Here is a 25,881-nt window from a genome sequence, read left to right as displayed (position 1 = left end):
AATTTAATCTAATTCGCCGGTCGATCCATAAGTCGATTGCACATCTGAGCCAAAAATACATCTATGGTCATGGATGTATACGTCAATACCAAAAGTTTCCAAAAACCGATCGGACACTAAACGCCGACAACCCATTCTCTTTGAGCTAGTTTTGAAATGTAATTAGGAGGTTTCTTCATCTTGACGATATTTCGGACTATCATAACGAAAAGGTCCTTTAATTTAAGGCTAGCTAGCCAAAGTTCGAATACAACCCTTTGGCTTTCTGGTGTGTCAAGCCCTATAGCCTAGTTTGTTTTGACACGAGTGCCTCTAAAACCTTGTCCATCTTCTTTTGCAGCTCCTCGACACCATTCCTGTTTGAGATGTTAGCAGGCCACGTAATATCATATGGTTTCAATATACCTCGCGCGATCAGCATCGGCAAAAATAGCTACGTTAACTTTAATCTAATTGCAATTATTACACAATAGCATCAGGTCGAGTGGTTTGCAAAGACAACCAAGAGTCCTTACCAAGTATAACTGATAGAGCTTTTCGGCCTTTGCACTGAGTTCTCTGAGCTCATTGGAAATCGGAACGGAAAAGATCCACCGACGAAGGAATGGTTCGTTATTAATTACCCGGATCCGGTAAACAATCGTCATAAGCGCTAACGCCAGAATGTTGAGCCATCTGATAGACGCGCTACGACCTTGTCATACCTGACTAAATTGGCTGTCTGAGACGTCGTTTCGCCTTCTTCTCTTTCAATCTCTAATATGGATTCGGATCGATTGTTCAGAGATGCAATGATGTTGAGACCAAGGTTCTCGTTCTCTCGAAGCTGCCACGCAACATTCCTGAATTAGCACCAAAGACACAACCTACTGCATGGTTTATAATGTATACGCACCCTCTGAGTGAGATTTTGCCATGCAATATACAGGCTGCTCAACAAGGTAAACGAAGTTTGGGAAAACGTAAGGACACCAAGGATATCGAACGGTGCTGGTATATCTCCAATGCCAGGTACAGGAAATGTACCGTTGGTTGAATTAGAACCAACTGGCAGCTCGGGAAGGTAGGGAAGAGCGTCTGTAAGAGGCATGATGGTGGTTGAACGAAAGTGGCGAGCTGGTGTGATTACGCCCCAACATCCAGGGGATGACAGGCCTAATGAGTTCCCGGGGCGGCTATTCGCTTCAAGTGCGTGTGGCGTTTATAGGCGCCGATTGTACCATATCTACGATCAACCAGTCCTCCACGAAAGTATTATCCCAGCCACTTGTAAACATCCACTTAACCGGTATTCTTCAAATATAAAGTATTGGTTGCGTACAGTACAAGTACAGGTGGGTCAATCAATAGTGCATGCTTCAAAATAGGTTCGTGGCGCTTAGTTGTCTTTCTTATTCATGATCTCGTCTAGTATCCTTCCAACCCATGAGTCCTCGTACACTGAGCGCCCTCCTTCGTCTTTGATTACTTCGTTTTGAGTTGCGCTCCTCAATACTTTCTGGGCCATCGCGACCAATGATTTAGCTGCACTCTGTTCGTTCTTCAATTCCTTTCGTGCCTGAAGTGTATCAATTCGCTTAGGGGTATGTCCCGGTCGGTACCCCCAATTTTCACGAATTTCGAGCTCGAGTGGTAGCAGATTGACAAAGCGTTCTGGATGCTCCTCAATCCACTGATTGGCAGCAGGGGTACGAAGTTCTTGACACTTGACAGACTCGTGCATCCGTTCGCGAGTTGCTGGGTCCGTCGATGGTTGCCTCTCTATTGTACCTCCTAGTTTATATATTCCACTCTGAGAACTATGTGGCGGTTGTTCTCCCCATGCTGCTACGGGCGAGGAAGTGCTTTGGCGTACTTGAAGTCGATTGATACAATGTCTTCGATGTTAGCCTATGAATAAAGTTAGTAATTACTTAATCTCATGACCCGCATATATGATTACTTACGATCATCCACATAAGTGCGATGTCAGATAGATCATGATCTTGCCACCCTCCGCCAACCTATCATGAGGGAATTAGTCGATCGAACACATGAATGTGGCATATAGTCTCACATCAGAATGCTGTCCGGCAAACCACACCTACGGAATAAAAGATTAGACGGATACAACTAGACCGTCGTCTAAATCTCCATACCTGTTGTAAAACCTGGCCACGCTCTTTACCTTTTTTAGTTTGATAGAACTTCGTGATTTGCTAGGGAAGGACATCAATTATAATTGTATAAGGGAACGTGGGCCAGGCTCACAAAATCCTCCCTGTCCTCATTTAGAGACATCGCATGTAAGGCTCTCTCCACATGGGGACCAAGTAGATTGTCGGGAAAATCAAATAATTGATGCATCTTTGGCGAACCTCGAGTGATGATAGTAGGGAGACCCATACCTAAAAAGGGACTTAGTCTCAACACATTTAGCTGATTATGACATACTCCCAACCGTATCCCAAACGCCAACGCATCTAAAATTTGGTTAAATAGGTAGGTTTGGCTTGATAAGAAAGAGCACATACTTGATTGTGAATTTATCATGATTAAAATCGGCTCGTCTTCGTCCATCCTCACAAATTTCCTTATAAGGTGCCAAAGCGTCATCGCATCGTCTGTTCTCTATTGGTAGCCAGAGTTTCAGTTGACCTAGAAGGCTTTGAGCGTTAAGACTTACCTGCTTCGTCTTTTGCTTTGCATTTCTTCTGCATGGCAATGAAAATATCGGCGAATGAATCCATTGCGGTCCGGTCCAATATTCCAATCGAGCCCTGCGTGATCATATAAGTTGAAAAAATATACCGTGGTAGGCAAAGGCTCTTACGATAAATCCAGCCACCATCCTGGCAGTATATGCGCCTCGCGAAAACCCGAATAGGAAAACCTGAACCATGCGAGTAAATATTCATAGAGACTTATCCAAATATAACCAAATCCCACCTCATCTCCTGGAGAGTAATTGCTGTTTTGACGGAAATTAGCCTAGAACCATAGCTGCTAAATTGGTGACTTACTGTGCGATGAAAGCGTAAGCCTCTTGAACCTTTTCCGCTGTAGTGTATCGGTATTGATTATCAGTGACCAATGGCGAGAGAAAGAACGAACTGTATAAGAATGTACGTACCCAAGGATGCGCCAGTAGTCCCATCAACGTATCGTGAGTAAATATTCTGCTCGCTTCCTATCCCGGCCTGATAAAAGACGATTTGAGGTATTGGTGGATCACTGTACAAAATGATAAATACGCTGTACAGATTGGTACGCCTGAGAAATACATACTACCGCATATCCTCATGGTTAATACACCTCGCAAGTTTCAAGACATTCGAGTACATCCAAGTCTGGCTTCGTAGGATGCCATCCTGCCAGGTTCCATCACAGCATACAATAATGCGTTTCGGGGTCCTAGGTCCACGGTGCATACTACCATGCTCGAGTGCCTTTGGGGCGCTCATTTGTCTACTGGCAGCAATCTCAGAGGCTCGACGGGTCCGAGGCGGAGGGGCAGAATCGGTGGAAACAAATGAATCAGTGCCGTAAGTGTGAAAGCTTGCTTTGGGTGACTCATCCACCCGGGGAATGCTGTTCGTCAAAGTGCTAAAATTGTCTTCCATGGTAAGCGCACCAATGCCGCCGACATCATCCATGCTATCCTGTGCGATCGGGTAGGTGTCGACCGAAGAAGGATAATAGCCAGGCATATGTGCATAGTCATGAGCAATACTACCAGATGGCACGGCATTAACATCCGTTAGAATAGCAGGAGCACCCCGTGGAGTCTAGTGAGTATCCATTTGCCGTTAGTACTGAGCTTCTATTAGTGGTAAGATAACTAACACGTTGGGAAGATCCTGGAGCAGGACTCGAAGATTTAGTAGGGGATGCAGGGGGAGATCTTCTATTTAGAGAGGGGGGCATGAGTAAAAAAAATAGTGCAATACGAGGTTAGCTTGTTCCCATCCTCTATTTATATGCCTCCGTCCCGACCAATACCAATCAGGAAGAGTGCCGTCATTTGGGAGTCACGTGATATATTAGCGCTTAAAGTGGCGGAATGAACGCATCGTTTTAGACCATTTGATGAAGGAAGCAATCCATATTACGGCTACAGTAGTACAATGCAGTGCACAAAAGCAGACATACTTTTCCTCCCACAAGCTCCACGCACGTTCGTTACGGCTCATAGAGGCCTTTCTGGCTGAAGTTTACCTGCTATACCTGGCCGACGGGCATCGTAGGCCATCCTCAGCAATCATCCATGTCGAGAGGCCCTTTGAAGTGACGTCGCCCACTAGTGAGCCACGTTGTTGCCGAGACAATCTAACGTACAAAATATCAATTCACCGAGTCAAAGCATGGATGATTCCTAAGTTAACGTACCGCGATGATTCCGAAGACAACAATAGTATAATTCATGTTGGCGGGGGTTACCGGTAATTCCGGTGGGAACAGGAAGAACACAGTGGTGAGCACAGCAAAAGCAAGCCCAATAATGTTTGCTACAGGCCCTCCTATGCGGCCCAGTGAGAATGTTGGAGGCTCCGGTAGGTCAGGTGGGTTCAAAAGATGGCGGCCCCGAATAAGTAATAATGCCACTGAGATCACGTTCGTCACAAGGACAAGTTGGGTGATTCGAGGAGTCAAACTTACCGGGAATGCTATAGGATACATTGAGTGCTACCACGCTCGAACTAAGGATGGCGTTGAGTGCAGAGCTGGATCCAAGGTAAATACAACCAAATATAACGCATAATGTGGTTGTAAGAACGATTGATGCAAGCGGTACCCGGAACCGAGAATTAATGCGCGCAAAAATTCTAGAGAATGGGAGCCCATTGTCTCGAGCAAACGCATGGGTCATTCTTGAAGCTCCCGTCATGATGCCTGTGTGGGACGAACAAGTCAGTGAAACAGGGAGCTTTCGTGGGAAAATCAGATACCTTGCCCAGCAAACGCCATGCTTACTACCGGAAACATTAGCAAACATACGGATCCTGCCCGATTGTTCGTAGCCTGATAAATGATCTCCAGGAGCGCTCCGGCAGGCGAAGCGATCACTGCATCTACGTCCTTTAGGCAGAAGAGCAACACAATTAAAAACGCGAAGCTGCTGGTGGCTCCAATCAAGACTGCGAGTATCATAGCACGAGGTGCATGGATATGAGGGGAGGGCATTTCTTCAACAATGTGGCTTACTCTATATGGTAAATGCCATTAGAGGTTCTCTCTCAGTGCCTGAACACGAACTCACGCGTCGAAGCCCGTTAGACCGAAAGCACTTTGGAGCAGCCCCAATAACCAGGCCACTCCGTTGTTCCAGCCCGTCTCATTGATATATGTCCTGAAGACGAACTGGGCGCTCTCATAGTTGGGACTCGAACAGGCCAAGCAAGTGATGCTAATAACGGTGACACCGACCAGCGACCAGGTAAGGGCGGCTCTATTGATCACAGGAAGTAGTCGTACGCCAAATGTATTGATCAAGAAGGCACCTATCATCCAGACCTCGAATATCAAGAAAACGTGCCAGCGTTCGAGCTCATATGCCGGGTGTAGGAGTGCAATAATCCCAGTAATAAGTGAGCCTCTATTCATAAATTTAGTAAATGAAATGCAGTAGGCTTCGTTACTCACGCCAAACTGCCAGCTGTAGCAACAAGTGCCCACCATCCCGTTACGGCGAACCAACCACATATCCAAGAGATAAGAGGTGCCCAATCTGGGGGAGCTAGCATCGCGCTCCAGTGGTAAGGCCCCCCTGAGGTAGGATAAATATGGCCTATGGTTTCTCTTTAGTATAAGACCAATACTGATCATACACCACACACATATCTCGGCCAAGCTCGCACTAAGACACAGTGCGCCGATCGCGCTGACGACAAGCCCCCACAGCATAGCCACAGGTCCACCTGACGGTAGCACGATGTTGAGCGACGCAGCCATAGCAGTCCAGGACTGGAACACAATGACGTCAGACGCCACTCTATTCAGTAAGACTTCAACTTACATTCAGGATGGCAAAGGCAAGTCCGATAATGCTGAAGAAGGAAAACTGCCTTTCCATTCCATGAGTTTCGTCCCCAACACCACCCGATATACTGGGAGAAGGAACTGGCACAACCGACTCGGTCGCAGCTACCTTTTCATTGGGCTTCATCCTGGGGTGTGTACAGAGGTGTTCCGAAGCTTGCACAAACGAGGGTCTTATATATACTTAGGCTAAGCGAGACAGGCTCCTTGGATCAAGTGGCCGAGAGATAGTCGCAGTCGAAGGTCTCGCTTGGACATGGAGCACAAATTTAGAACAGTGATTCAAATTGGCAAGACAGAGTTTGAACTTGGAATCTGGTTAATTGCCGAGCATAATCGAAATTCATCATGTGAGGACTTTCCAAACAAGCAACAACGCCACTCGGGTGTATATTTATTTCAACACAACCATATTGACATCTGGGCAGCCATTATTTCAAATGGCTTACTCATTCCACCAGCAGTTCACCAGTTATTCTCCCCTGATGTGACTTGTGGTGCAATCAACCACCTGCCGAAAACACGCGCAGGATCATACTTGCTCTTTAGCTCCATTAAGCGAGGATAGTTTGCCCCAAATCGACCATGCGTGAATTCTTTATTATAGGTGCGACAATCTTCATCCATATAGTTAATGTAACCTCCCCGAATAAGTGATTCAGAGGGAAAGTGTTCTTCACGGGACTTGTTAATAGCCTGGTTAAGTTCGAGCGTGGCTTGGGTTGCATGCTCATTAAACTTGGGTCCATCCATGTTATAAGGGACATGATAGCGTGAGACTGGTACTCATGGTTAGAACGGTTGGGCACTAGGATAATGATGAACTTACTGGGTGGCGATGAATATATGCTGTTGCGTCAGCCGGAACCGAGCTAATTTTCCCGTGATGATGAAGCTCGAGGGCAACGACGGAGAACGAAGCCGCAGGGTTGTCCTTAATAAACTTGGCCCAAGAGTTAAATAAATTATTGACAAGAGTAATGGGCAGCCCTTCAGGAACCTCGGGAACAAAGCTTCCATGAAGCATTCGATACATTCCATGGCTAGAGAAGCGGTCCTAGATCGAAAAATCAGTTTGTGTCTTACTAAACGAGACGCAACATACATTGAGGTGATTAAGCTGGATATATGCTATGATAATAGATTTGGTGTCATGTTAGCCCCTTAAAGAATGAGGGTAGCCAAAGATCAGCTTACGAATGACTGTCGTTTGATCCATTACTGGGCCCAGTTTCTTGAACCGCTCAAATTTTTGCCGGCCTATTTCTGGATCTCCGTATATACGAGCTGGAGCATGACTACAGGCTGTAATAAATGTGTTTCGTTACTATTAGTTAAATATTTAGCACTTCATCTGGAAACACTCACCTGTGAATCAGGTGGGCTGGCGAATACTATATAAATAACTTCGGATGGGGTGCGGTCTGAGAACCAAGCATTGATTTCAGAAATTACTTTATCGAGGGATGTTGGAAGAAATGTAAGCACTTCAAAACATGTTACATGTCAGAGCCAGAGGCTATGGTTCGGGTCCTAGGTACTCACTGCTGGTAAAACCTCGGGTGTTGAGGATGCAGTCTTAGGACGAACTCAGTGACTACGCCAAAATTCCTCCTCCGCCACGTATTGCCCAGAACAGGTCCGAGTTTTCCGACTCGGATGCGGTGAGGATACTTCCCGATGACGTTACGACTGTTGCCTGGACTAGATTGTCAATGACAAGGCCGTGACGCCCGGCTAGCCAGCCAATCCTCCTCCAAGAGTCAGTCTAAAGGGACAAAATCAATGAGAAACGGGGCTATCTATTGAATCGGTTAATTATATATCTCACCCACCTACACACCACAGGTATTAGTCACGTGTAATCACCCGTTAGAATCTACAACGCACCAACTCCAGTATGACTGACAGTTCCCGCAACAGACGCCAGTCCTTGAAAGATTATTATTGATCAGGGCTGAACAAAATAGATGTGAATACACTTGCCGTGGGGAGCCGTTGCAGCGTCCACGTCTCGCCATAGTGCTCCTCCGCCCACATATGCGAGTTTCTCAGTAGGTTCCACTCGCACAGCACTCATGTTGGGCTGAAGGTCGATTACGAGGCCCCCATCTGAGCTTGACGCGCCAGATGGTGTATGACCTCCGCCCTTGAGGCAGGTATTCAGTAGGCACAACTGAGGATGGCTCGTGGGCTTATTACCTTGACCGCGACATGCAGTCGTTTTTGAGCAGCGTATGGCTCTTTACCTTGAGCAAATAAAAGTATTTGAACAACGTCTTCGGGGGTGGCCGGGCATGCCACCACCGCAGCTTGTCGTTCTGCATTTAGCGCCCAACGTTTGGTAGAGTATTTTGGGTCGTCCGGCAGGTGAATGACTCCTGGAGAGAGTGTCTGTCGCAGGAGGGAGAGAGCAGAAAAATCAATAATAGACATGTGGGCCAAGTTGTGTGCGATGATAGGAGCGCTGGGGCTTATTGTTTTCGAGATTTCAGGCCTCTTATATACAATATGGCCTCACCCAGCAGCATCAGATACGATGGGCCGTGTCCAAGTTCGTACATGACCGAGAAAACCTTGTTGGTTGAGGCTCCAATTTTGGATCACATCATAATTTTATGTTATCAGCACGCTGTGTGCATACAGCCACACCCAATTCAACAGATATCAAGGGTTCGATAGCAAAAATGTGGAGCCCAACCTAACCTCTACGGGGCCCAAAACCCGGGAGCGCTCTGGAGTGCTCCGGTTTTGGGAACACTGACTGGTTCTTCCGAAATGTTGGTTGAATGCACGACAAACGTTTGAGGAGCCAAACAACCTCAGGGTCTCACGGAAAATGTGCATATACTTTCTAATTGGGACATTTTCAGGCTCCAAAAGGCAACCAATTGTTTTTCATTTATTGTGCATTTTATCAACGTCATCGCTACAACCATGGTCCCCCCTGCCCGAACAGCCAAGGAAAGAGCTCAACGTGAACAGCATGCAAAAGCCAAAAGCAACGCTCCAGGATTTGGCGTATGTACTGCGGTTGTTGTTGGAAGGGATAAATCAAGAGCTCGTTGAACGGATCGATGCTCACTTAGTTTCGAACCCGGCACTAGCACAAGATCGACGGTTTGAGAGCCTGTACACTGGCGCCAAACGGGCGGAGATTGCTGTGAGGGATTCCGAAACTGGGCGGCGCGGTTTATCACCACAGCTGCAGGACTTTGGACTTAAAAATAACACTCTAACCATCATTCTACTTTTAGAAACACGCACTTTGACGGTCCAGGTCCATGAAACTTGAATAGCGAGGCTTATGGAGCCCAATAATGTACCACAGCGTTCAGAATAGCTTGCAAGCGGAATGTACCCATGAGACCGAGCAGCGAACTAGATTTGGAGGTCTGTGGCTGTGCTTTGTGACTAATGATGAGAAAGCTGATCTCAGGGTCGGTAATCAACTTAATTTGGGCAACAGCCATCGGCAAGGCTGTGGCTGGTTATCATGGATAGTTAAAAATAAGACATAAATACTATACAATCGAGGAAGGGCTGAAAATGTATCTACAAAGTTTCTACATGCGTGGATCACTTGTTACTGATTAATTGTGGGTATACCAAAAGTCCGTAATCAGCTGACTAGTGATAGTACTTGACCCGAGAGCAGAGGTAACGGTCACGTGAATCTTTCAGACACCATCCCATACTACAGCCTCGGAATGGCGCATTGAGCGCGAGGATTCAGCCTGTCCTCGTGTTTGCAGGACCTACCATCCATCCCTAAAACTCCATTTCATATTGAACTTTTTATATGTATTTATTTTATTATTCATCTTACTATATATCCATTCATATCATATCCAGACCGTGCGGTTCTCCACCACTACAAGCCTTCGGTCCGGACGGTCGCGGCCTTGGGTGGCCCGGCCAAAGCCCGCGGGCGGCCACGAACTCACTTGTACCGCGTCCAGAACTCGCACAGCATATATGATAGCGATCAAGGCATAGGTTAAGTATGCAACAAACCAGTCACAGAAGATAAAACGGGTGTAATACCGGCGCTTGATCCCCTTTAAACGAAGGTGTTCACCCAAGGACCGCTTCTGAATAAATTCCTTGTCCTGCTCTAGGCCGTATCCGCACACATACCGTGCCGTTCTTAGTAAACCATTGGTTAAGAACAAGCGCCATTCATGTCCTTTACTTATTGAAACTGGGTGCGGTCTGTGTACTAGTGCAACTATTGGAGTTGTGAAATTAAACTTCAACTGTACATGCGGTTGTAGCCCCCACTGCACTATTGATTTGATCCCTATTCCGTATCAAGCCTTAGTGGGCAAAGCAAACCATTTTCCAAACAGGTTCTCCGGATCATATTGGTGTTTGATCTCGACCAGGCGAGGGAAGTGCGACCCAAAGCGACGAGACGAGCCACCTTTCTGGCTCTCTGCATCTTGATAATTGAGATAACTTCCTTCTCCGACGAGCTCAGGGGAGAAATGAGTGTTGCGTAATTTGACAAACTCTTTGTCCAACGCAAGTACCGTTGGAATGGACTGATCGGTCCAAGCGGGATCAGTCCATTCCATAAGATATCCAATATTATATGTCTTCAAACAATGAATTCGTATATAGTCAATCATACAAATATGAGGCGGAGGTACGGTGACACCTACCGGAGTACGATGAGCATATGCGGTGGCATCCTTAGGTACGGAGCTATATACTCCAGGGTGGTATAGTTCGAGCACAAAGACCGAGGGTGATGCAGCTGGGTGTTCGGTTATGAGCCCCAACCATAAGTTGAACAGGCCACTAATTAGTTCCAGAGGCAATCCCGTAGGAATGCTCGGTACAACGTTTCCTTGGAACATACGGTAAGAACCATGTTGTGCGAACGGGTCCTAGAGGAGGAATTAATATAGAGCATTAACAGAAAGCTCATGTAAAGACTCGCCTGCATACGGTTGAGCTCCAGGTATGCTATTGAGATCATAGGGTTAGACGTTGTATTGATGCTGCTCCTCATGATCAATAGTGGCTTACGAATTGACTGTAGGTTGGTTACGATTGGTCCCAGGTTAATGAATCGTTCAAATTTCTTGGCCCCGGCTTCTGCGTCGCCATTATACACCAACTGAATCCCAACGACGGGCTGATAATAACCAACATATCTTCAGAACACAGTCATAATGCAGAGAAAAACTGACCTGCCCAGTAGGCGCACGAGTAAATAATAGGTGAGCGTTCTCAGTTGGAGTTCGCTCTGAAAGCCACGAGTTGATTTCTGGAATCAACTTCTCAAGCATGGTTGGTGGGTACATCAAAACTAAAAGCTAGTAAGCACGGAACCCGTGCAGCACCATATATGACATGTACTTACTTCCTCCCCACAATTCGGCCCGTTGTTCGTGCAACTTCAAAACAAACTCGGTGACCACACCAAAATTTCCCCCTCCTCCCCTGACTGCCCAAAACAAGTCTGGATTTTCAGAGTCTGAAGCTGTAAGTATCTTCCCTAAAGATGTTACGATTGTCACTTGAACTAGATTGTCGATGACCAGGCCGTATTGACTGCAGAGCCACCCAAATCCGCCTCCAAGTATAAGTCTGCGTTATTTAGGTATAAAATGCCACTCATGAAATGATCGGAGTGTAGCTTACCCTCCTATATGATTCGAAGTGGCATTGTATCAGCTACCACAAGCCAGGCTATCAGAATTCCAGCGACGTACCAACCCCGGTGTGGCTGACGACTCCAGAAACAGATGCCAAACCTGTGTGCACGATATCATTTTTAGTGGGCGCCTTAGTAGAGTGTGTGATAAGGCCAACCGTGGGGGAAAGTTGCGTTGTCTACATCGGCCCAAAGCGCCCCTCCTTGAACATATGCAAGCTTGGCTTCTGGGTCTACACGGACGTTGTTCATCTTCGGGTTGAGATCAATAACTAAGCCGCCCTCCGAGCTCGAAGCACCGGATGGCGCGTGTCCACCCCCCTAAGAAACGGGCTGAGTTGTGCTTTTCGATGGTAAATCCGCATCTTTGCTCACCTTGACAGCCAAGTCAAGTTTTGATTGAGTCTCATAGGGGGATTTGCCCTGCGCAAATGTGATAATTTGTGCGACATCTTGAGCAGTAGCAGGGTAAGCGACAATAGCTGCGGTTTTTTCGGCATTGCGTGCCCAACGCTTGTTAGTGTATTCAGGGTCACCGGGTAAATTAACCAATGCATTCGAAGAGAGTACTCCACGAAGTCGTTCAAGGGCAGATTGATCGATGCTGGGCATTGCAAGTGATGTGTAATTGATGGTAGGTGAGTTTGGTTGACGGGATGGGCCACAGTTGGTCACTTCCAGGCACTTATACGCATTCACAAGTGATCGGGGTTCTTTCTTCAGTACCCGTGCTGCGGATCCATCGTGTCGTACTTGTGTGATCAGACGGGCTTTGGGCCGGGCACGCATTCCATTCTCGGAAAGCCTGCGTGTACATAATGCAGCCGGTTGTGAATGAATCGGGCTGAACCCGCCACTCAGTGACGTATACTCTAAGGGGGTGTTCCTTGCCCATCATAAAGTACGTGAGCGGGATTACGAAACAAAACTCGTGAAAATTAGTAAGATAATCTGGTCAGCTACCAGAATGACAAATTGCCAATGGCCCCCGCCCCAGAAAGTACGTGCCGAATAAATTGCACCATTTACGTGTCACGCGTACGCACGTGGCGTTCATATCGGTCCATTGACTGGGAAGAGGCATGCGGGGTTCACCCAGCATTGGAAAATTTGGGGATCTAGTTTGATATGTAATTTCTTCTCAAACCCGTAATGTAAGTGCGAGCGAGACAATATGGTTGCAGGATTAGCAATGACGCGCAACAGAATCTCATGAACTATTCAACAGGAGGGATGCTAATCAATTAACAGGAGCTTATTAATATCGAACAGGCTGGCTATGAACGTTCTGTACTTTAGTATATAAATTGGTGCTGCGGAGCGGCGCGAAGGGAGACGGTACTTACGGGATTACGTGGCTGACGCTTTACCAAGTGGCTACGAGATCGACCATGCCCGGCCGACAGACGAGTTGGGCAACGTGCTCAGTGCCTTCTTCTTCCAATTCGCCCTTGATTTCGCCGCCATACCGAGCGCAGACGGCCATCCAGTCTGTGACTCGTACTCACGTCTCGGGAACCTCGGCTAACGCGTCTGACCATCAGCTAGTTTACACTCGGTATCATGGTAGTAGCCACCCTGTTTGGGGACGCCTGCATGAGCTATTCTCAGAAGCGAGATTCCCTTTACATCCCGGTTTATAAACCAATACCTCCCGACCACCGCTATGATTTAATTCTCTAATTATTTATCCAGACAACAAAGCAATATATGATATAGCGATAACGATAAAAGACAAAGCCAAACGAAGATAGTGGAGTAAACAAATCAATAATAACGAAATAAATATATAAAGCACGAGAAAACGAATTTAAAAAAAAATCATTGCTCAGATTTTTGTTCTCTCAATCGGTTTGAGATGCCAACGATCGGGCATTATTTTCGATTGCCCTTCTCCTCAAGGGTAGCCCCTTAATTTTTCTGGTTTGCAACGTCGAGACGGACGTGGCTGTGGCAGGCGGGCACGCCTCGTTCACTAATGTATGCGTAGACGAGCAAGCAGTGTCTGTTACTCCAACCGTTATAGGCCCTTGTGCAATGTCTTCTTCAATATAGCCTACAACGTTGGGAGTAGGTCTATCGCCTGAATAATGAGCTCTACAAAAGTCGCTCCACATCCTGACCAGCTCGTCGGGGTCAATATATGATCCAGAGGCAGAGTCATTGAACTCCAAGTAGGTCGGTTCGTTAGAGTCGGACGTTCCCGGTAGATCGAGTATCCCGTTGGAGAGATCATCAATAATAGACAAGGCAGCTTGGTCTAGCAACTGCAGCTGCGAGGCATCCAAGAACGGTGTGTTGATATTGGCGGGGTTCATGTCAATGTCAGTAAAGTCGAAATCAGATATCCCTGTTCTGATGACTTCCTCAGAGAGCGCTGCGCCCGCTAATGCAAGAAATTCTTCATCGGTGGGAACTGTCATTAAAGTATCTTCGCTGCTCGTATTGATTTCTTGCGAAATGGTATCGAGCGTTTGCGGTATGGTGGTATAGTGAGACAGTCCGGCTATATTCAATAAGGTATCCAATTCGAGAAGTTCCATATCGGTTGGCGGCTGAGCTAACATATCTTCGCTGCTAGCAGACCCGGAGGCGCTCGGAGTTGTAAGTGTAAGATCCCAATCCATTCCTTCCGCAGCCAGTGTGGCAGCGGCCAATTCCAAAAAGTCCGCGTCGGATGAGCTCGATGGGTCATGATCCATATATACCGTACTCAAACAATCACCCGTAGGGCCCGGAACAAGCGTAGAGTCCAGATGATTGGTCCCAAGAGGGTCATACGTAAACCCTAATTGGGTCAGCTCGTCAACATACATGGGGGCACTTATGTCCAATACAGACGGCGCTTCGACAAAATCATCGACAAACGGTTCCATTCCGGCCTGGGGTTCCTGGAGCTTGGGCACAGAGACAACTTCTGTCATCCCTTGAAGAATGTCATCTGAGACTGAGGGGCTTGGAGGGCCCCGGTCCAAGGGTGGACTGTTGAAATATGCCCGGTCATTCGGGATTATGTGCGACTCCGTCTTGGCTGATGAAGGAATTGTTTGTGTAAATATGCTGTTAGGTTCGGTGGCCTCTGCAGTTAGATATGAGGTGAACACGCGAGCATCCAGCTGTTGCTTTGAGCTTATCAGTCATAATTTTATATGGGACACATAATAAATACCTGGTTCTCTGAGATAACGGATGTCGGTGCATCAAATGATGTTTTAATCCCTGTGACACAACTATCAGTGTTTCTCGGCCCAGATGGGTCGGTAAATGATTCATTCGTGATATCTCCAGCCGGTTCGGGAGTCTTTTGTTCTGTAGGTGGTGCCGTAAAAGTGGGAGTGAAATCGACTTGAATTTTGGCTTCAGCGATAGATTGAGGATAGGTTATTGCCGAAGATAAAGGTACAATAGCATCTTGATTAACGGAGGTTGACTATGAAAGAAAACATTACCAGGAAGAACTCAAAGCAGAATCTGAACTACATACTGTTTCGAGGATATCAGTGGGTTGGTGATCGCTATGATGTGAAGCGCGTTCAGTATCAGATACAACCGGAGGGGTCTCAGGGGCTTCAGGCAGCACTTTATTAAGGGCATTGTCTTGATCGTGCTCCTAAATATGGGTCATCGATCATAAACAACTTCCACCAAAACGAAATTGTAAGACATACTTGTCGATTAACCCCCTCGAAGTCACCGAATTCGATGTTTGGTTCAAGAGTCGGTATATTCTTTTGGATAACAGGCGAATCTATCAATTCTGGGGAGGAAGTTACAATGTCGACCACCTGGTTCTGGCAATTTGGTGCAACTGCAGTGTTGATCAGGGTGGTAGGCGTAAACACTCGTGCAATATTTGTATGTTCTTTTGAAGGCTTGAACCGAAAGTTATTGGTGCGGAACCTTACGATATGCGCATTCAACCTCGCATATGTATCATCCAAACGATCAAGGGGAATAGAACACTGGGAACGGGAGTAATTGATAGGCCGTCGCCGCTTGGAAATAATATGAGTTGTTTCCATCTGGAGTTGACATGAGTCTTATGGAGAAGTGGCAGAACTTATGAAAATACCTTCATTGAGGAAATTGGGTGCTCATGATTGATGAGCGTAGGCTCGCTTGCAAGCTTATGATCAGGCTGTTCAATATTAATGTATTGATAGAGTGAGTGTATGCTTAAAACTTGAAATCGAACCACTTACCAAAGGAATTTTATTCGGATTATGAATGATTTTACTAACCGGCGCGGTTGATGCTGCAAAGCATGCTACCTTTCGGTTGATGGCTGGGTGTGGGGATTGATTCAAAGTCTCAGGAAGGGAAGCAAGGTGAGCTTACATGAGACCATGCCAATAGCCAACTCAAGAATCCAGTGGAAGTGGGAGGGGCTGACTGGAGGATGCGAGATTAGTGGGATGATTCCGAAACTGGTCTACCACATACCGCTAGTGGCAACCGACGTCAGGACCAGCGCAACGAAAGGGATAGCAGCGATCATGATGATGATAATAAAAGCAAAGAGGAAAGGAAGCGTTATAACTGTGAGCAATGGAAAAACGATAAGTTCCCAAAAAGATAGCAAAACTGCTGAAGCGATGCTGATAGAGAATGACTTAGAATGCTGTCATTTGTACTTGAACCACGCTTACCCGCTCAGCCAAGGCCCTTCAGTAGTAAAATCGAAGATAGTCTTGAAGAAAGCAAGTAAAACAGTAAACAGGACGGTTAGTGATACCAAGTGACCGACGAGGGAGGTCAACATCTTGTGAATTAGGAGAGCAGCCACAAGGAGGGAGGGGGGGAGTTGAAAAGTCACAGTTGCCACCGTCACAGCCTTATATATCTTTGATGATCCCCTATTGCCTAAGACAAGGGTTTTGGGATGGTCCAAGTCGTAGAGTTTTGGTGTTATAAGTATCCTTAAAAGGCAAATTAGATGACGAAATGCAAGCCTCCAATAACAGAAGATCTAGATCCGACTGGACTTGGGCAAGTTTCAAAAGTACCTTAAGCTATTGAGATAGAGGTAAGAAGACATAGTTGTCATGTTATTGATAACATTTGTGCGGATAACCTTTGGTATCAATATATTTCGTACCCAAGCACATATCGTGTGTTAGTAGATTTTGAACTTACAGATAAAGAGACTTAGCCTACTAGAGTTCCACATCATCAATGAGTCCCCAGCATTCAGTGCAAATGAGTTCTTCCCTTTAGTCTCGAACACAGTGGCAACCGGAAATATTTCAGTGTTACCGTCTTGTAGTCCCGAGCCCAAGAGCAAGATTAATTTCTGTATCCATCTCGAAAAGGTTTGAATTTATTGGAGAATCATATCTGATTGATTGATAGCTTGAGTACCAAAATAAAGTAGGTCGAGCAAGCCCACTATAGGGTTATTAAGGGCGAGTGGCGCCAAATACTCATTGATACTTTTGTTAGTAACAGAAGGAGTTGGCATCCTGTATATATCGACGTCCAATGCGCACGTACATGTCATTTGAGGATATCTTCGTGTTTCGGTTTTATCAGCTTACATTCGATACGTTAGAAGGGGGAGGCTTCTGGTTCGGATTTAAGCGCTTGGCTTACCGATCGACCCGGAGGCGTTAGCTTCCAACCCCGCTGACATCATCACTCTATCCACAATGGACTCTACTACGACCGAGAAACACAAGTCCAGATACCGGGCGGATTCCGACGACGATCATAAGTCTAAGAAGCGGCGAAAAGACAAGGAGCACAAACGCGATGATGAGAGGGAGCATCGAAAAGACAAAGACAGGGAACACCGCAAAGACAAAGACCGGGACCACAAAAAGGACCGTGACCGAGAGCATAAGAAGGATAAACACAGAAAACACAAGTCCAAGTCCAAGGAGCAAGGCATTAGCGTGGTTGACGATGACAGTGGAGAGGACATGTGGGTAGAAAAGAACATTGACGGTGAGGGAAGTGCGGTAAGTCCACCGTTTGTTGGAGTCTAGTCTTAGTTTTTGATGTTTTGTGAAGGCGTCTGTATCTGGTATACCGACCGCTGATAGCTTAGAGCTTACTTCCAATGCCTCGAGAGTTCCCGACGGAGCCAAAGAGCCTCCGTCCAATGCCCAAACAACCCAAACAAAACTCCAACGTGATGAATGGATGTTACTGGACCCCAGTACACCCACTGTTCCCATCGGCACACCCTCTCGCCCTCCTGACAGGGCTACCATTCAGACGGCGGATGAAATGACAGACGGTTTTGGCGAAGAAGTCAGAAATATGCGAACGTTGGGCGGAGGAGTCGACTTTTTCAGCTCGCTTGGCACGGAACATAGGAAAAAGCCCCCTCCGAAAGATCCAAACGAAAAAGTAGGTTGAGGGAGGATTTTTTTCTTCCCCTTTGCGTTTGTCTCTTACATCCATGTTTTTCAGCCGAAAATATCTGCTAGGGAAATTAATCGAGGAGAACCCGAGCCCGAGAGTGCCACCAGCAAAGGCCCACCCACACCAGGCGCTCCAGGTTCACAATGGCGTATGCTCAAACTCAAACGAACATACCAGGAGGTAGAAGACGATGGGAGAGCCATAGAGGATGTAAGTGTAATGTAATGCCTATCAATCGACGGACTGTGACTTTCTTGGCACAGGTTGTTCGTGACCGATGGGACTCATGGGAACACTGGGAGGCAGCTCTAGAAGAGAGAAAATGGCTGGATGAACGTGGGGCATCCCAATCCCAATCCCAGCGATCTGGTCTTTCTCAGCGTGGGGGAGGTGGCGGCGAAAGATACATGTTCAACACCCCACCAGCTGACCTCTCCCGTTCGTCTTCGCGGAATTCGTTCCGCAAACCTGGAGAAAGCGCCCCAACTACTCCAGGAGCAGGTCCGGGAACTGGTGCCAATGCGACGCAAGGCTTCAAAGGTCGCGTGGATGCACTGAAAGGGGCCCCAAAGCCTACGCTTGGAGAAGTCAAGTCGGGATTGCAGTCCGCTGGACCAAGCACCCCTATCCCAACTGTACTTGCGCCCAATTTGCCACCCGCTCAGAGCAAGAAGAAGCGCGGACTATCGCCTTCCGAATTGAACAAACTACAGGCCAAGGTTTTGCGGGCGAAGCTTATGGGAGGGGAAGATGCTGAACGGCTGCAGGCGGAGTATGACGAGGCCGTGCGCGTGGCGAACGGTGCCGGTGATGGTAGCGATGACGATGAAGAAGAGACGAGGGTTGAGGCAGTTCCCACCATGGATGGACAAGGGAGATTATACGATATTGGGACCGGGAAGGGAGACCAGGGACCGCCAGTTTTGCCTGGTAACAGGCGGAAAAAGCAAGACAAGGTAAGCCTTTATGTTTTCGTACCCCAGGACGCGGCGTTGACGAAGATTTAGTTCGAGACGCGTGATCCCAAGACAGGAGAGTTACTTCGCATCAACGCGGACGACGATACTCAAACCTTGGCTGACTTGCTTCGGGAAGAACGTCTCGGAGGAGGCGCGGCTGACCAAAAGAATTTAGATTCAGCTCTTGCCGGTGCGATCGCTCGCGATGGCAAGTATGAAGACGACCTAGAATATGTCGACGATAATGCCGAGCGTCTAGCGAGACGTAAGATGAAGAGCGACGCCATGAAGAGACAGTTCGCTATTCAAGGTCAGCAGAGTCTCTGTGCTATGAGCTGGCTCCCATTTAGATTTTCCTCTTTTAGACTATGCTCGTACCCAAAAGGTGCTTGCATCTTGCGTATATTGTCCTGGAAATGACAAGGACGAGATGGCACCCCCGCGTGCGGGGGTGATTGCCATGGGCACTCGGGCATACCTTGCCGTCACGCCGAACGAGGAATTGGTACCCGGTCACTGTCAGATTGTACCACTGCAGCATATGCTCAGCATGCTTGAAGGGGATGAGGACGTTTGGGACGAAGTCAAGGTCCGTTTTGACCGATCATTTGTCATCGAGTTTTTCTAACTAGGATAACAGAACTTCATGAAGTGTCTCATGCGGACTTTTGCAGAAGAAGATAAGGGGGTTGTGTTTTATGAGACCGTGATGTCTTTACGACAACAACGCCATACAGTAATTGAATGCGTACCAGTACCAAGGGAACATTTTACTGAACTACCTGCTTACTTCCGAGTTCGTGCCGATTCATATCTTGGCTCACGCACGCCTAACCATTTTTACAGGAATCTATTCTCATGTCCGAGTCTGAGTGGTCCCAACACAAGAAATTGATTGATTTCTCAAAACGTCCAGGCGGATTCCGCCGCTCGATGGTTCCGAACCTTCCGTATTTCATGGTGCAGTGGGATTACAAGGGTGAACAGGGCTATGGACATGTGATTGAAGGCCGAGATATGGCTGATGACCCGGATGGAGATGTGGATGAAGGGGACAAAGGAGGGGGGCAGTTCCCTAGGTGAGACAAGCCTGTCTTAGAACTCGTGGTAGTGATTGATAACTCGGGTTGTACAGATGGTTTGCCGCAGAGATCATTGGTAACATTCTGGACGTCGAACCTCGTCGATGGAGAAGACCTCGAAAAGAGGATTTTAGAATGAACGATCGGCGAGTGGAATTATTCAAGAAAAAGTTTGACAAGTATGATTGGACCAAAATGCTTGCTCAGACGTCATAATTGCCGAATGGACATATACTCCGAGTACTCCTGTATCTCACATAATACTACTGGTTCTTCATCCCACGAGATGAAAAAATATAATTTTATTTGAACCGGATCGACTTGGGGTAACACAAAGTTCCGAGTGCCCATTATGACTTTGGCTTTTTGGCTGAGGCGCAAACATCAGATGCATCATGAAACCGAACGCAAACCACTTACTTCCGTATTTACTACGCGAGACCCGTCTGTTAGGTACTCCACCAAAGTCCAGCGCACCTCGGACAATTTTATACCTTCCTCAGGCGTAAGACAGTATGAACAGCACATGTGATTTGTTCTCACCTAACACCGGGCAAATCCTGTGTTCGTCCGCCACGCAGTAGGACAACACTGTGTTCCTGTAGATTGTGTCCTTCGCCCTGGATGTACGCAAGAGTGGTCTTTCCGTTGGTCAATTTAACACGGGCAAACTTGCGTTTAGCTGAGTTGGGTTTCTTGGGCTTCATCACTCCAACAGCAACACACACTCCTTTCCGTTGAGGACAGTTATTCAGGGCTGGTGATTTTGTACGAGGTTTGGTTGATTTGCGAGCTCCACGCATGACCTGGTTAAGAGTTGCCAGTGTGGGTGAGGTGGTGTGAAATTGCCTGGGGTACAGTAACTCCCTCGAGGCAATCAGCAAAGGGCATGGTCTCATTGCAAGAGATTGATATCCATTTCGTATGGCTAGAGAGGGTGTCGAGCGCAGTGAAAGTGAGCCCAGTCGAGCGACCAGAGATGCAGCCATCGTCGATCAGGAGACCAGCAAGCGCCGACACTGCTCGATTTGGTAGTTCTAGCTAAGCGCCGAGACGCTCGTTTATTGGGAATCGCCACCATGTCACGTCGCGTTAAAGTCGAAAAGGGATTACGAGGCTCTCAGCGTGCTCAGGCCGAAGATGATGTATCCATGGCTGGCTCACAACGAGCCAATGAAGACGATGAAGCTGCCAAACTGGAACGAGTACTGGCCACCATCGCAAACTACCCAGACCAGCCACTGGATGAACAGCAAGAGACAAAGCTTGGGGTTATTTCCTCGGAAATAAGCGTATTCAATGCTCTATATAGTACTGCGATTGAAGATTTGTTGGAAACGGCGACTATGTTGGCGGATGCGCTGCCAGGAGATGATCATCCGTTTGAAAACGAGGTACGCACTGGTTGTATTTTCGGGTAAATATACTTCATGAGATTTGCGTAGGAAATGATCCGCCTTAAGAACTCTTTATTGACTCTATTGGACAATCAACATGCCAGTGAATTGCACCTCGATACCATCACCAGCGACATAAGGAAGCCAGTTACAGCTGGGCGTAAAATCGCAAGTTACCCACCATTCTTCATTATGGCCGTGTTTAATGAACCCTGTCCTTCAGGTCGATCCAGCTTCCATTCTTGACGCGGGGTTTGAGAAACGGATTGAAACATATCGGTCTCAAACCTCTCGTCAAAAGTACGGCAAGTCACAGTTATTAAAGGGTTTCATATCTGATGTTTGGGTTTGTCATTATATCTTTTTTTTTCAAACTTGTTCTCATTTATCTTACAGGAAACGTACCGACCCGAAGAGTCTGCACCTACGGTCAATTCAATACTACCGCGAGGTAAGCACCGAAAACAATAACAATCGTGACGTCTCTCATGTTACGAATAGAGGAGGGTGACCCAGAGGAGTCGGACGACGAAATGGAAGTGGGCGGAGTTACTCAGGATTACAAGTGCCCTCTAACACTTCAAATCTACGACGATCCTCTCACATCGTAAGTTCGAGTTGATGTTTCCAGAATTATAGTGTACTAATCTTCTCTAAAGGACCGTCTGCGGTCATTCTTTCTCCGCAGATGCTATCCGGACATACGTGAGGACTAATAATAGATGTCCTGCTCAAGGTAAGACCCAGTTGCTTCAGCCACCCAGTCGGTTTCTGACGCGTCGTTTCAGGCTGCAATGCGCAGATTTCGTCGGCGGTCTTAAAAGAAGACAAAGTTCTCCAAAAGAAGGCTAGGGCAGCAAAGAGACGTGCCGCACGCGAAGAGACCGCATCAGCAGATGAAATTGATGATTAGCAGCTGGGGTTCCAGTCCTTTCGTATTTATCTTCTTCATATGATTTATTAAGTACAGCCATGAAACTTAATTTCACCACATTCACGTTAGAAATATAATATGATGCGGTGCATCCGATAGAAACATCTGGTCATAATTCATTGCGCAACCAACAGTACTGTACAACAACTAGAAGGTAGGAATAAAGTCCTGGATTCTATCACGCGCGTCCTGGGCAATACACTCGGCAATCCACGTTATGCTCCGGATCTCTTGCTCCTTTAGCTTGATATAGCTGTAAAACACGCCGTATTGGAATTGCTGTAAAAACGATAACTTGTTCAGGTGCACTTCGGTCGCGAAGAACCTATCCTCCAACGAAGCTGCGCCATCATCATCCGCCCGTCCACCCGTACCCGGTTCGAAGAACGATCGGTACTGGGGAACGTAATCACACACCGCTTTCACAGCTTCAACCTCGTCCGCTTTGGCAAGCTGGTTGTTTCCGGCTGGGAACAGTCTGCCAATCGTCGGGAATAACTTGGCGCGCTGTTCCTTGGACAAATCGGTACCGAACGAGTTGATAGTAATATTGATTGTGCGACGGTCAGCTTCAAAGCTGAGGATCCGGTCCATCACTTCGGCTGTGGGGCCACCAATGGTTTGAGTAAAGGCGTGGAAGTCTTCTAAGTAGGCTTTATAGAGGGTGTTGCGGATAATTTCAATGTTCAGGTCGTCTAGATCTGAGGCAGAGAGACAGTCCCGGAAGTAAGGGGCTGTAGTGTGGGGTAAGTACGCTGAAAATGCACCACATCACAGGATTTATACTCACCAAGTGGTGTTTCGACTAGCACGGTCTGGTACAACTCCTCCACAGTCGTTGCGACGCACAAAGCAGGCATGGTATCAAATACACCGAGGGGATGACATCTTTGCAACAGTTCGTTCGTGTTTCTCTCGTGTAAAGTTCCAGTAATTAGCAACACGACATTGTCGATCATATAGGCGTAACTGCGTCATAACATCAGCTCAATAGTTCTTTAGTACGCGGTGCACGTACGTCATATACTCCAAGAACTTGCTCAGGGGTTCAACAGCGTTATTTCGTAGGTAATTGAATTGATCCACCAAGACCTGGGTGGCCTTTTCTGCGATAGTCGAGGTCGAGATAGGAAGTGGCTCGTTGGCGAGGAAGTTTCCATAGTCTGTGGCAGCAAGCTGCATCCTGAAGTCTATATAACCTTGAATAAGCGTTTATTTCTTCCCAAATGGCACTACTTCAACGTACCCTCTAGCGATTCACATTGCGTCAGGTTGGCGTAGTGACTTTGAGTGAGCAGTCCTGCCTTGTATCCTCGCAACACCCCTTCAAGGAACCCTCCAGAGACCTTGAGTTAAGTTAGCAAGGTGATTATTCTCAACATAGAATGTACTTACGTTAAAGAACAAGGCCTCCATTAGGACTGCGGTGGTAGTCTGTACACGGCCAGTAAGTATGACCCGGCGTCACGTGAATCAAGGGTTCAAAGCGTGGCTATGCTTCCGTGATCAATCGCGTTGGGGATTACGCTTGTTTTGACTGACTGTTCTACGCCATTTGTAGAGCGAGAATGAACATCATGCACCCAACAATAGACAAACGCAATATAAATGAGAGATCGTATATAGATGATAAACATGCGGTTGGCTCATAAGAATCACGTGTTTGTCTAGAGTCAGCGATTGATGGAGCTCATGCCGCATGACTCAGACTGGATCCCCAGCTTATAAGCTAGAAAGTGACCAGGACACCCGATGTTTACCCACAACAGCCCGCCCATCCCGTTTGAGTAGACCTGAATAACCTGAATCACTCCTCTGCTTATAAATATAGTTAGCCATGGCACCCCGCTCCAGACCGTTTATGCAAATCGATGTCTTCCCGTCCTCCAGGCCGCTATCTGGAAACCCAGTCGCAGTTGTGCTAGACAGTGATGGGCTCTCTGACGAAACAATGAAGAACTTTGCTTCTTGGACAAATCTATCTGAGACTACTTTTGTTCAACCTGCAACTGATCCCCAGGCGGATTACAAGCTACGAATTTTTACTCCCACTCGCGAGCTTCCGTTTGCAGGCCACCCAACCCTTGGCAGCTGCAAAGCCTGGCTTGAAAATGGAGGAGAACCGAAAAAATCTGATCAGATTGTTCAAGAATGTGGGATCGGCCTGGTCACCATCAAACGAGATTCGTCGACAGGCCGACTGAGCTTTGCTGCACCGGAGTTTCTGCGCGAGGGGGATGTTTCTGCAGAAGACCTCAAGCGCATGTGTGATGCCATGAGCATTGACACAAACCAGGTCCTAGCGAGCCAGTGGATTGACAATGGCCCGGGATGGGCGGGCCTACTACTCGACTCAGCCGATGCAGTTCTTGCGATTAAAACGGATAATATGAGCAAGGCCAAGAATACCAACTGGGGCATTGTCGGTGCATACGAAAAGTCACAAAGCCGAGTGAAAGGAGTCCTCAGAGGTCAAGACGTCCCTCCTGATACTGATGTTAACGATGATGGATCACCTCACTTTGAGTTACGCGCGTTCGCTCCTAAGGAAATTGCCACCATTGAGGACCCCGTCACTGGTAGCTTAAAGTGAGTTCATTGAACCCAGTTATATGCGGCACAAGTTGACCCAGGGTGCTAGTGCTGGAGTTGGAAAATGGCTAATCTCGACTGGGTTAGCCCCTAGAAGTTACGTTGCCAGCCAAGGCACCTGCTTGGGAAGAGAAGGTCGGATTTATGTCTCTGCAGATAATGCATTCGCAAAAGATGGAGACGTTTGGATTGCGGGTGATACACGAGTGTGCATCCAGGGAAAAGTTGTTCTCTGAAATAACTAGGGGGTAACCAGGGGTACAGCTGAAAAATCTTGAAGATACTGTATTTGAATGAAATTTTGAGCTTACCACCACGCATACAGCTGTGGCATATAGGAAAATCATTGAGATAATTAGGCTTTGTATTATAAATGAGTCGCGAACTTCTCTAGCTGGTCTCGAAACCTCGACGCAATAGCCTTTAACTCCGTTCTTTCTGGGGCATTACATTCGAAAGGGGACTCTCTGTAATTTAAACAAGACTATCCTAATTTCGAACCAGTGTGTGCTTGGCGCTTCTCCATGTTGGGTGAGAACTAAACTCGAAACCCATTAGTGGTAAGTGTATGGCATGGCCCGGATGTCATCCAGCCTGCAGGCCGAGTTGGGGGTTTGGTTGGTTCTTTACTAGCTTTCTAGCCAGAGACCAGTAGTATTTGCAAAGCTAAATATCACAGTAAGCTTGGGCACCTCATAGTCGCAGATCGAGCAGTGGGGTATAGCTTCTAATGAGTACTTGTATTGATTGTACACCACAGTAGCACTGGCCACTCAGGTGGCTTTCCCAGAGTCACTCAAGTCACTCAAATCACTTCCCGCCACCGGACTCGGAGCTCAGGTTACGATAAAATCAGCCTGGA

The 25,881-nt window shown here is 47.2% G+C and overlaps 11 protein-coding genes across 11 annotated transcripts; 3 read left to right on the top strand and 8 right to left on the bottom strand.

The window, feature by feature from the left end:
• Positions 1 to 280: 280 nt before the first annotated feature.
• RhiXN_09008 (uncharacterized protein) lies at positions 281 to 1,090 on the bottom strand (the record flags this gene model as incomplete). The annotated part of the gene is made up of 5 exons (XM_043328824.1): positions 281 to 356; positions 406 to 449; positions 516 to 652; positions 685 to 826; positions 896 to 1,090. The coding sequence occupies 5 exons, from the start codon at positions 1,088 to 1,090 to the stop codon at positions 281 to 283; spliced, it is 594 nt and encodes a 197-aa protein (XP_043180270.1).
• Positions 1,091 to 1,378: 288 nt separating this feature from the next.
• On the bottom strand, positions 1,379 to 6,145 carry RhiXN_09007 (choline transport protein; the record flags this gene model as incomplete). The annotated part of the gene is made up of 23 exons (XM_043328823.1): positions 1,379 to 1,799; positions 1,856 to 1,890; positions 1,947 to 2,003; positions 2,057 to 2,083; positions 2,139 to 2,198; positions 2,251 to 2,387; positions 2,434 to 2,462; positions 2,514 to 2,610; positions 2,666 to 2,759; positions 2,813 to 2,872; positions 2,929 to 2,950; positions 3,003 to 3,039; positions 3,113 to 3,213; positions 3,268 to 3,767; positions 3,822 to 3,886; positions 4,281 to 4,308; positions 4,369 to 4,583; positions 4,639 to 4,872; positions 4,929 to 5,185; positions 5,240 to 5,575; positions 5,623 to 5,767; positions 5,817 to 5,943; positions 5,996 to 6,145. The coding sequence occupies 23 exons, from the start codon at positions 6,143 to 6,145 to the stop codon at positions 1,379 to 1,381; spliced, it is 3,234 nt and encodes a 1,077-aa protein (XP_043180269.1).
• A 338-nt stretch (positions 6,146 to 6,483) lies between these two features.
• On the bottom strand, positions 6,484 to 7,237 carry RhiXN_09006 (FAD-binding domain protein; the record flags this gene model as incomplete). Its single annotated transcript, XM_043328822.1, has 4 exons — positions 6,484 to 6,756; positions 6,848 to 7,075; positions 7,124 to 7,149; positions 7,216 to 7,237. The coding sequence occupies 4 exons, from the start codon at positions 7,235 to 7,237 to the stop codon at positions 6,484 to 6,486; spliced, it is 549 nt and encodes a 182-aa protein (XP_043180268.1).
• A 378-nt stretch (positions 7,238 to 7,615) lies between these two features.
• On the bottom strand, positions 7,616 to 8,454 carry RhiXN_09005 (FAD-binding domain protein; the record flags this gene model as incomplete). Its single annotated transcript, XM_043328821.1, has 4 exons — positions 7,616 to 7,786; positions 7,909 to 7,950; positions 8,030 to 8,167; positions 8,221 to 8,454. 4 exons carry the CDS (start codon positions 8,452 to 8,454, stop codon positions 7,616 to 7,618), a joined length of 585 nt encoding a protein of 194 aa, XP_043180267.1.
• Positions 8,455 to 10,331: 1,877 nt separating this feature from the next.
• On the bottom strand, positions 10,332 to 12,298 carry RhiXN_09004 (FAD-binding domain protein; the record flags this gene model as incomplete). The annotated part of the gene is made up of 10 exons (XM_043328820.1): positions 10,332 to 10,619; positions 10,686 to 10,824; positions 10,886 to 10,913; positions 10,975 to 10,992; positions 11,056 to 11,164; positions 11,220 to 11,338; positions 11,393 to 11,506; positions 11,745 to 11,786; positions 11,845 to 12,007; positions 12,062 to 12,298. 10 exons carry the CDS (start codon positions 12,296 to 12,298, stop codon positions 10,332 to 10,334), a joined length of 1,257 nt encoding a protein of 418 aa, XP_043180266.1.
• A 1,232-nt stretch (positions 12,299 to 13,530) lies between these two features.
• On the bottom strand, positions 13,531 to 16,184 carry RhiXN_09003 (uncharacterized protein; the record flags this gene model as incomplete). Its single annotated transcript, XM_043328819.1, has 8 exons — positions 13,531 to 14,808; positions 14,856 to 15,116; positions 15,171 to 15,296; positions 15,355 to 15,708; positions 15,759 to 15,824; positions 15,889 to 15,971; positions 16,025 to 16,078; positions 16,130 to 16,184. The coding sequence occupies 8 exons, from the start codon at positions 16,182 to 16,184 to the stop codon at positions 13,531 to 13,533; spliced, it is 2,277 nt and encodes a 758-aa protein (XP_043180265.1).
• Positions 16,185 to 17,334: 1,150 nt separating this feature from the next.
• Positions 17,335 to 20,312, top strand: RhiXN_09002 (complexed with Cdc5 protein cwf19; the record flags this gene model as incomplete). The annotated part of the gene is made up of 9 exons (XM_043328818.1): positions 17,335 to 17,646; positions 17,699 to 18,040; positions 18,104 to 18,265; positions 18,319 to 19,011; positions 19,063 to 19,324; positions 19,380 to 19,603; positions 19,655 to 19,810; positions 19,861 to 20,093; positions 20,150 to 20,312. The coding sequence occupies 9 exons, from the start codon at positions 17,335 to 17,337 to the stop codon at positions 20,310 to 20,312; spliced, it is 2,547 nt and encodes an 848-aa protein (XP_043180264.1).
• A 134-nt stretch (positions 20,313 to 20,446) lies between these two features.
• Positions 20,447 to 21,085, bottom strand: RhiXN_09001 (ribosomal protein S12/S23; the record flags this gene model as incomplete). Its single annotated transcript, XM_043328817.1, has 3 exons — positions 20,447 to 20,466; positions 20,517 to 20,590; positions 20,640 to 21,085. The coding sequence occupies 3 exons, from the start codon at positions 21,083 to 21,085 to the stop codon at positions 20,447 to 20,449; spliced, it is 540 nt and encodes a 179-aa protein (XP_043180263.1).
• Positions 21,086 to 21,175: 90 nt separating this feature from the next.
• On the top strand, positions 21,176 to 22,406 carry RhiXN_09000 (E3 SUMO-protein ligase nse2; the record flags this gene model as incomplete). The annotated part of the gene is made up of 6 exons (XM_043328816.1): positions 21,176 to 21,490; positions 21,717 to 21,839; positions 21,890 to 21,944; positions 21,995 to 22,100; positions 22,153 to 22,229; positions 22,282 to 22,406. The coding sequence occupies 6 exons, from the start codon at positions 21,176 to 21,178 to the stop codon at positions 22,404 to 22,406; spliced, it is 801 nt and encodes a 266-aa protein (XP_043180262.1).
• A 168-nt stretch (positions 22,407 to 22,574) lies between these two features.
• Positions 22,575 to 23,843, bottom strand: RhiXN_08999 (V-type H+-transporting ATPase subunit AC39; the record flags this gene model as incomplete). Its single annotated transcript, XM_043328815.1, has 5 exons — positions 22,575 to 23,161; positions 23,218 to 23,396; positions 23,446 to 23,617; positions 23,674 to 23,773; positions 23,823 to 23,843. The coding sequence occupies 5 exons, from the start codon at positions 23,841 to 23,843 to the stop codon at positions 22,575 to 22,577; spliced, it is 1,059 nt and encodes a 352-aa protein (XP_043180261.1).
• Positions 23,844 to 24,264: 421 nt separating this feature from the next.
• Positions 24,265 to 25,255, top strand: RhiXN_08998 (phenazine biosynthesis protein PhzF family protein; the record flags this gene model as incomplete). The annotated part of the gene is made up of 2 exons (XM_043328814.1): positions 24,265 to 25,016; positions 25,069 to 25,255. 2 exons carry the CDS (start codon positions 24,265 to 24,267, stop codon positions 25,253 to 25,255), a joined length of 939 nt encoding a protein of 312 aa, XP_043180260.1.
• Between the last annotated feature and the right edge of the window lie 626 nt (positions 25,256 to 25,881).

This window comes from Rhizoctonia solani, chromosome 5, assembly GCF_016906535.1.
Source record: "Rhizoctonia solani chromosome 5, complete sequence".
In the NCBI taxonomy this organism is placed as follows: domain Eukaryota; kingdom Fungi; phylum Basidiomycota; class Agaricomycetes; order Cantharellales; family Ceratobasidiaceae; genus Rhizoctonia; species Rhizoctonia solani.
The sequence above is the reverse complement of the archived record's forward strand: the minus strand, read 5'-3'. Positions and strand labels throughout refer to the sequence as shown.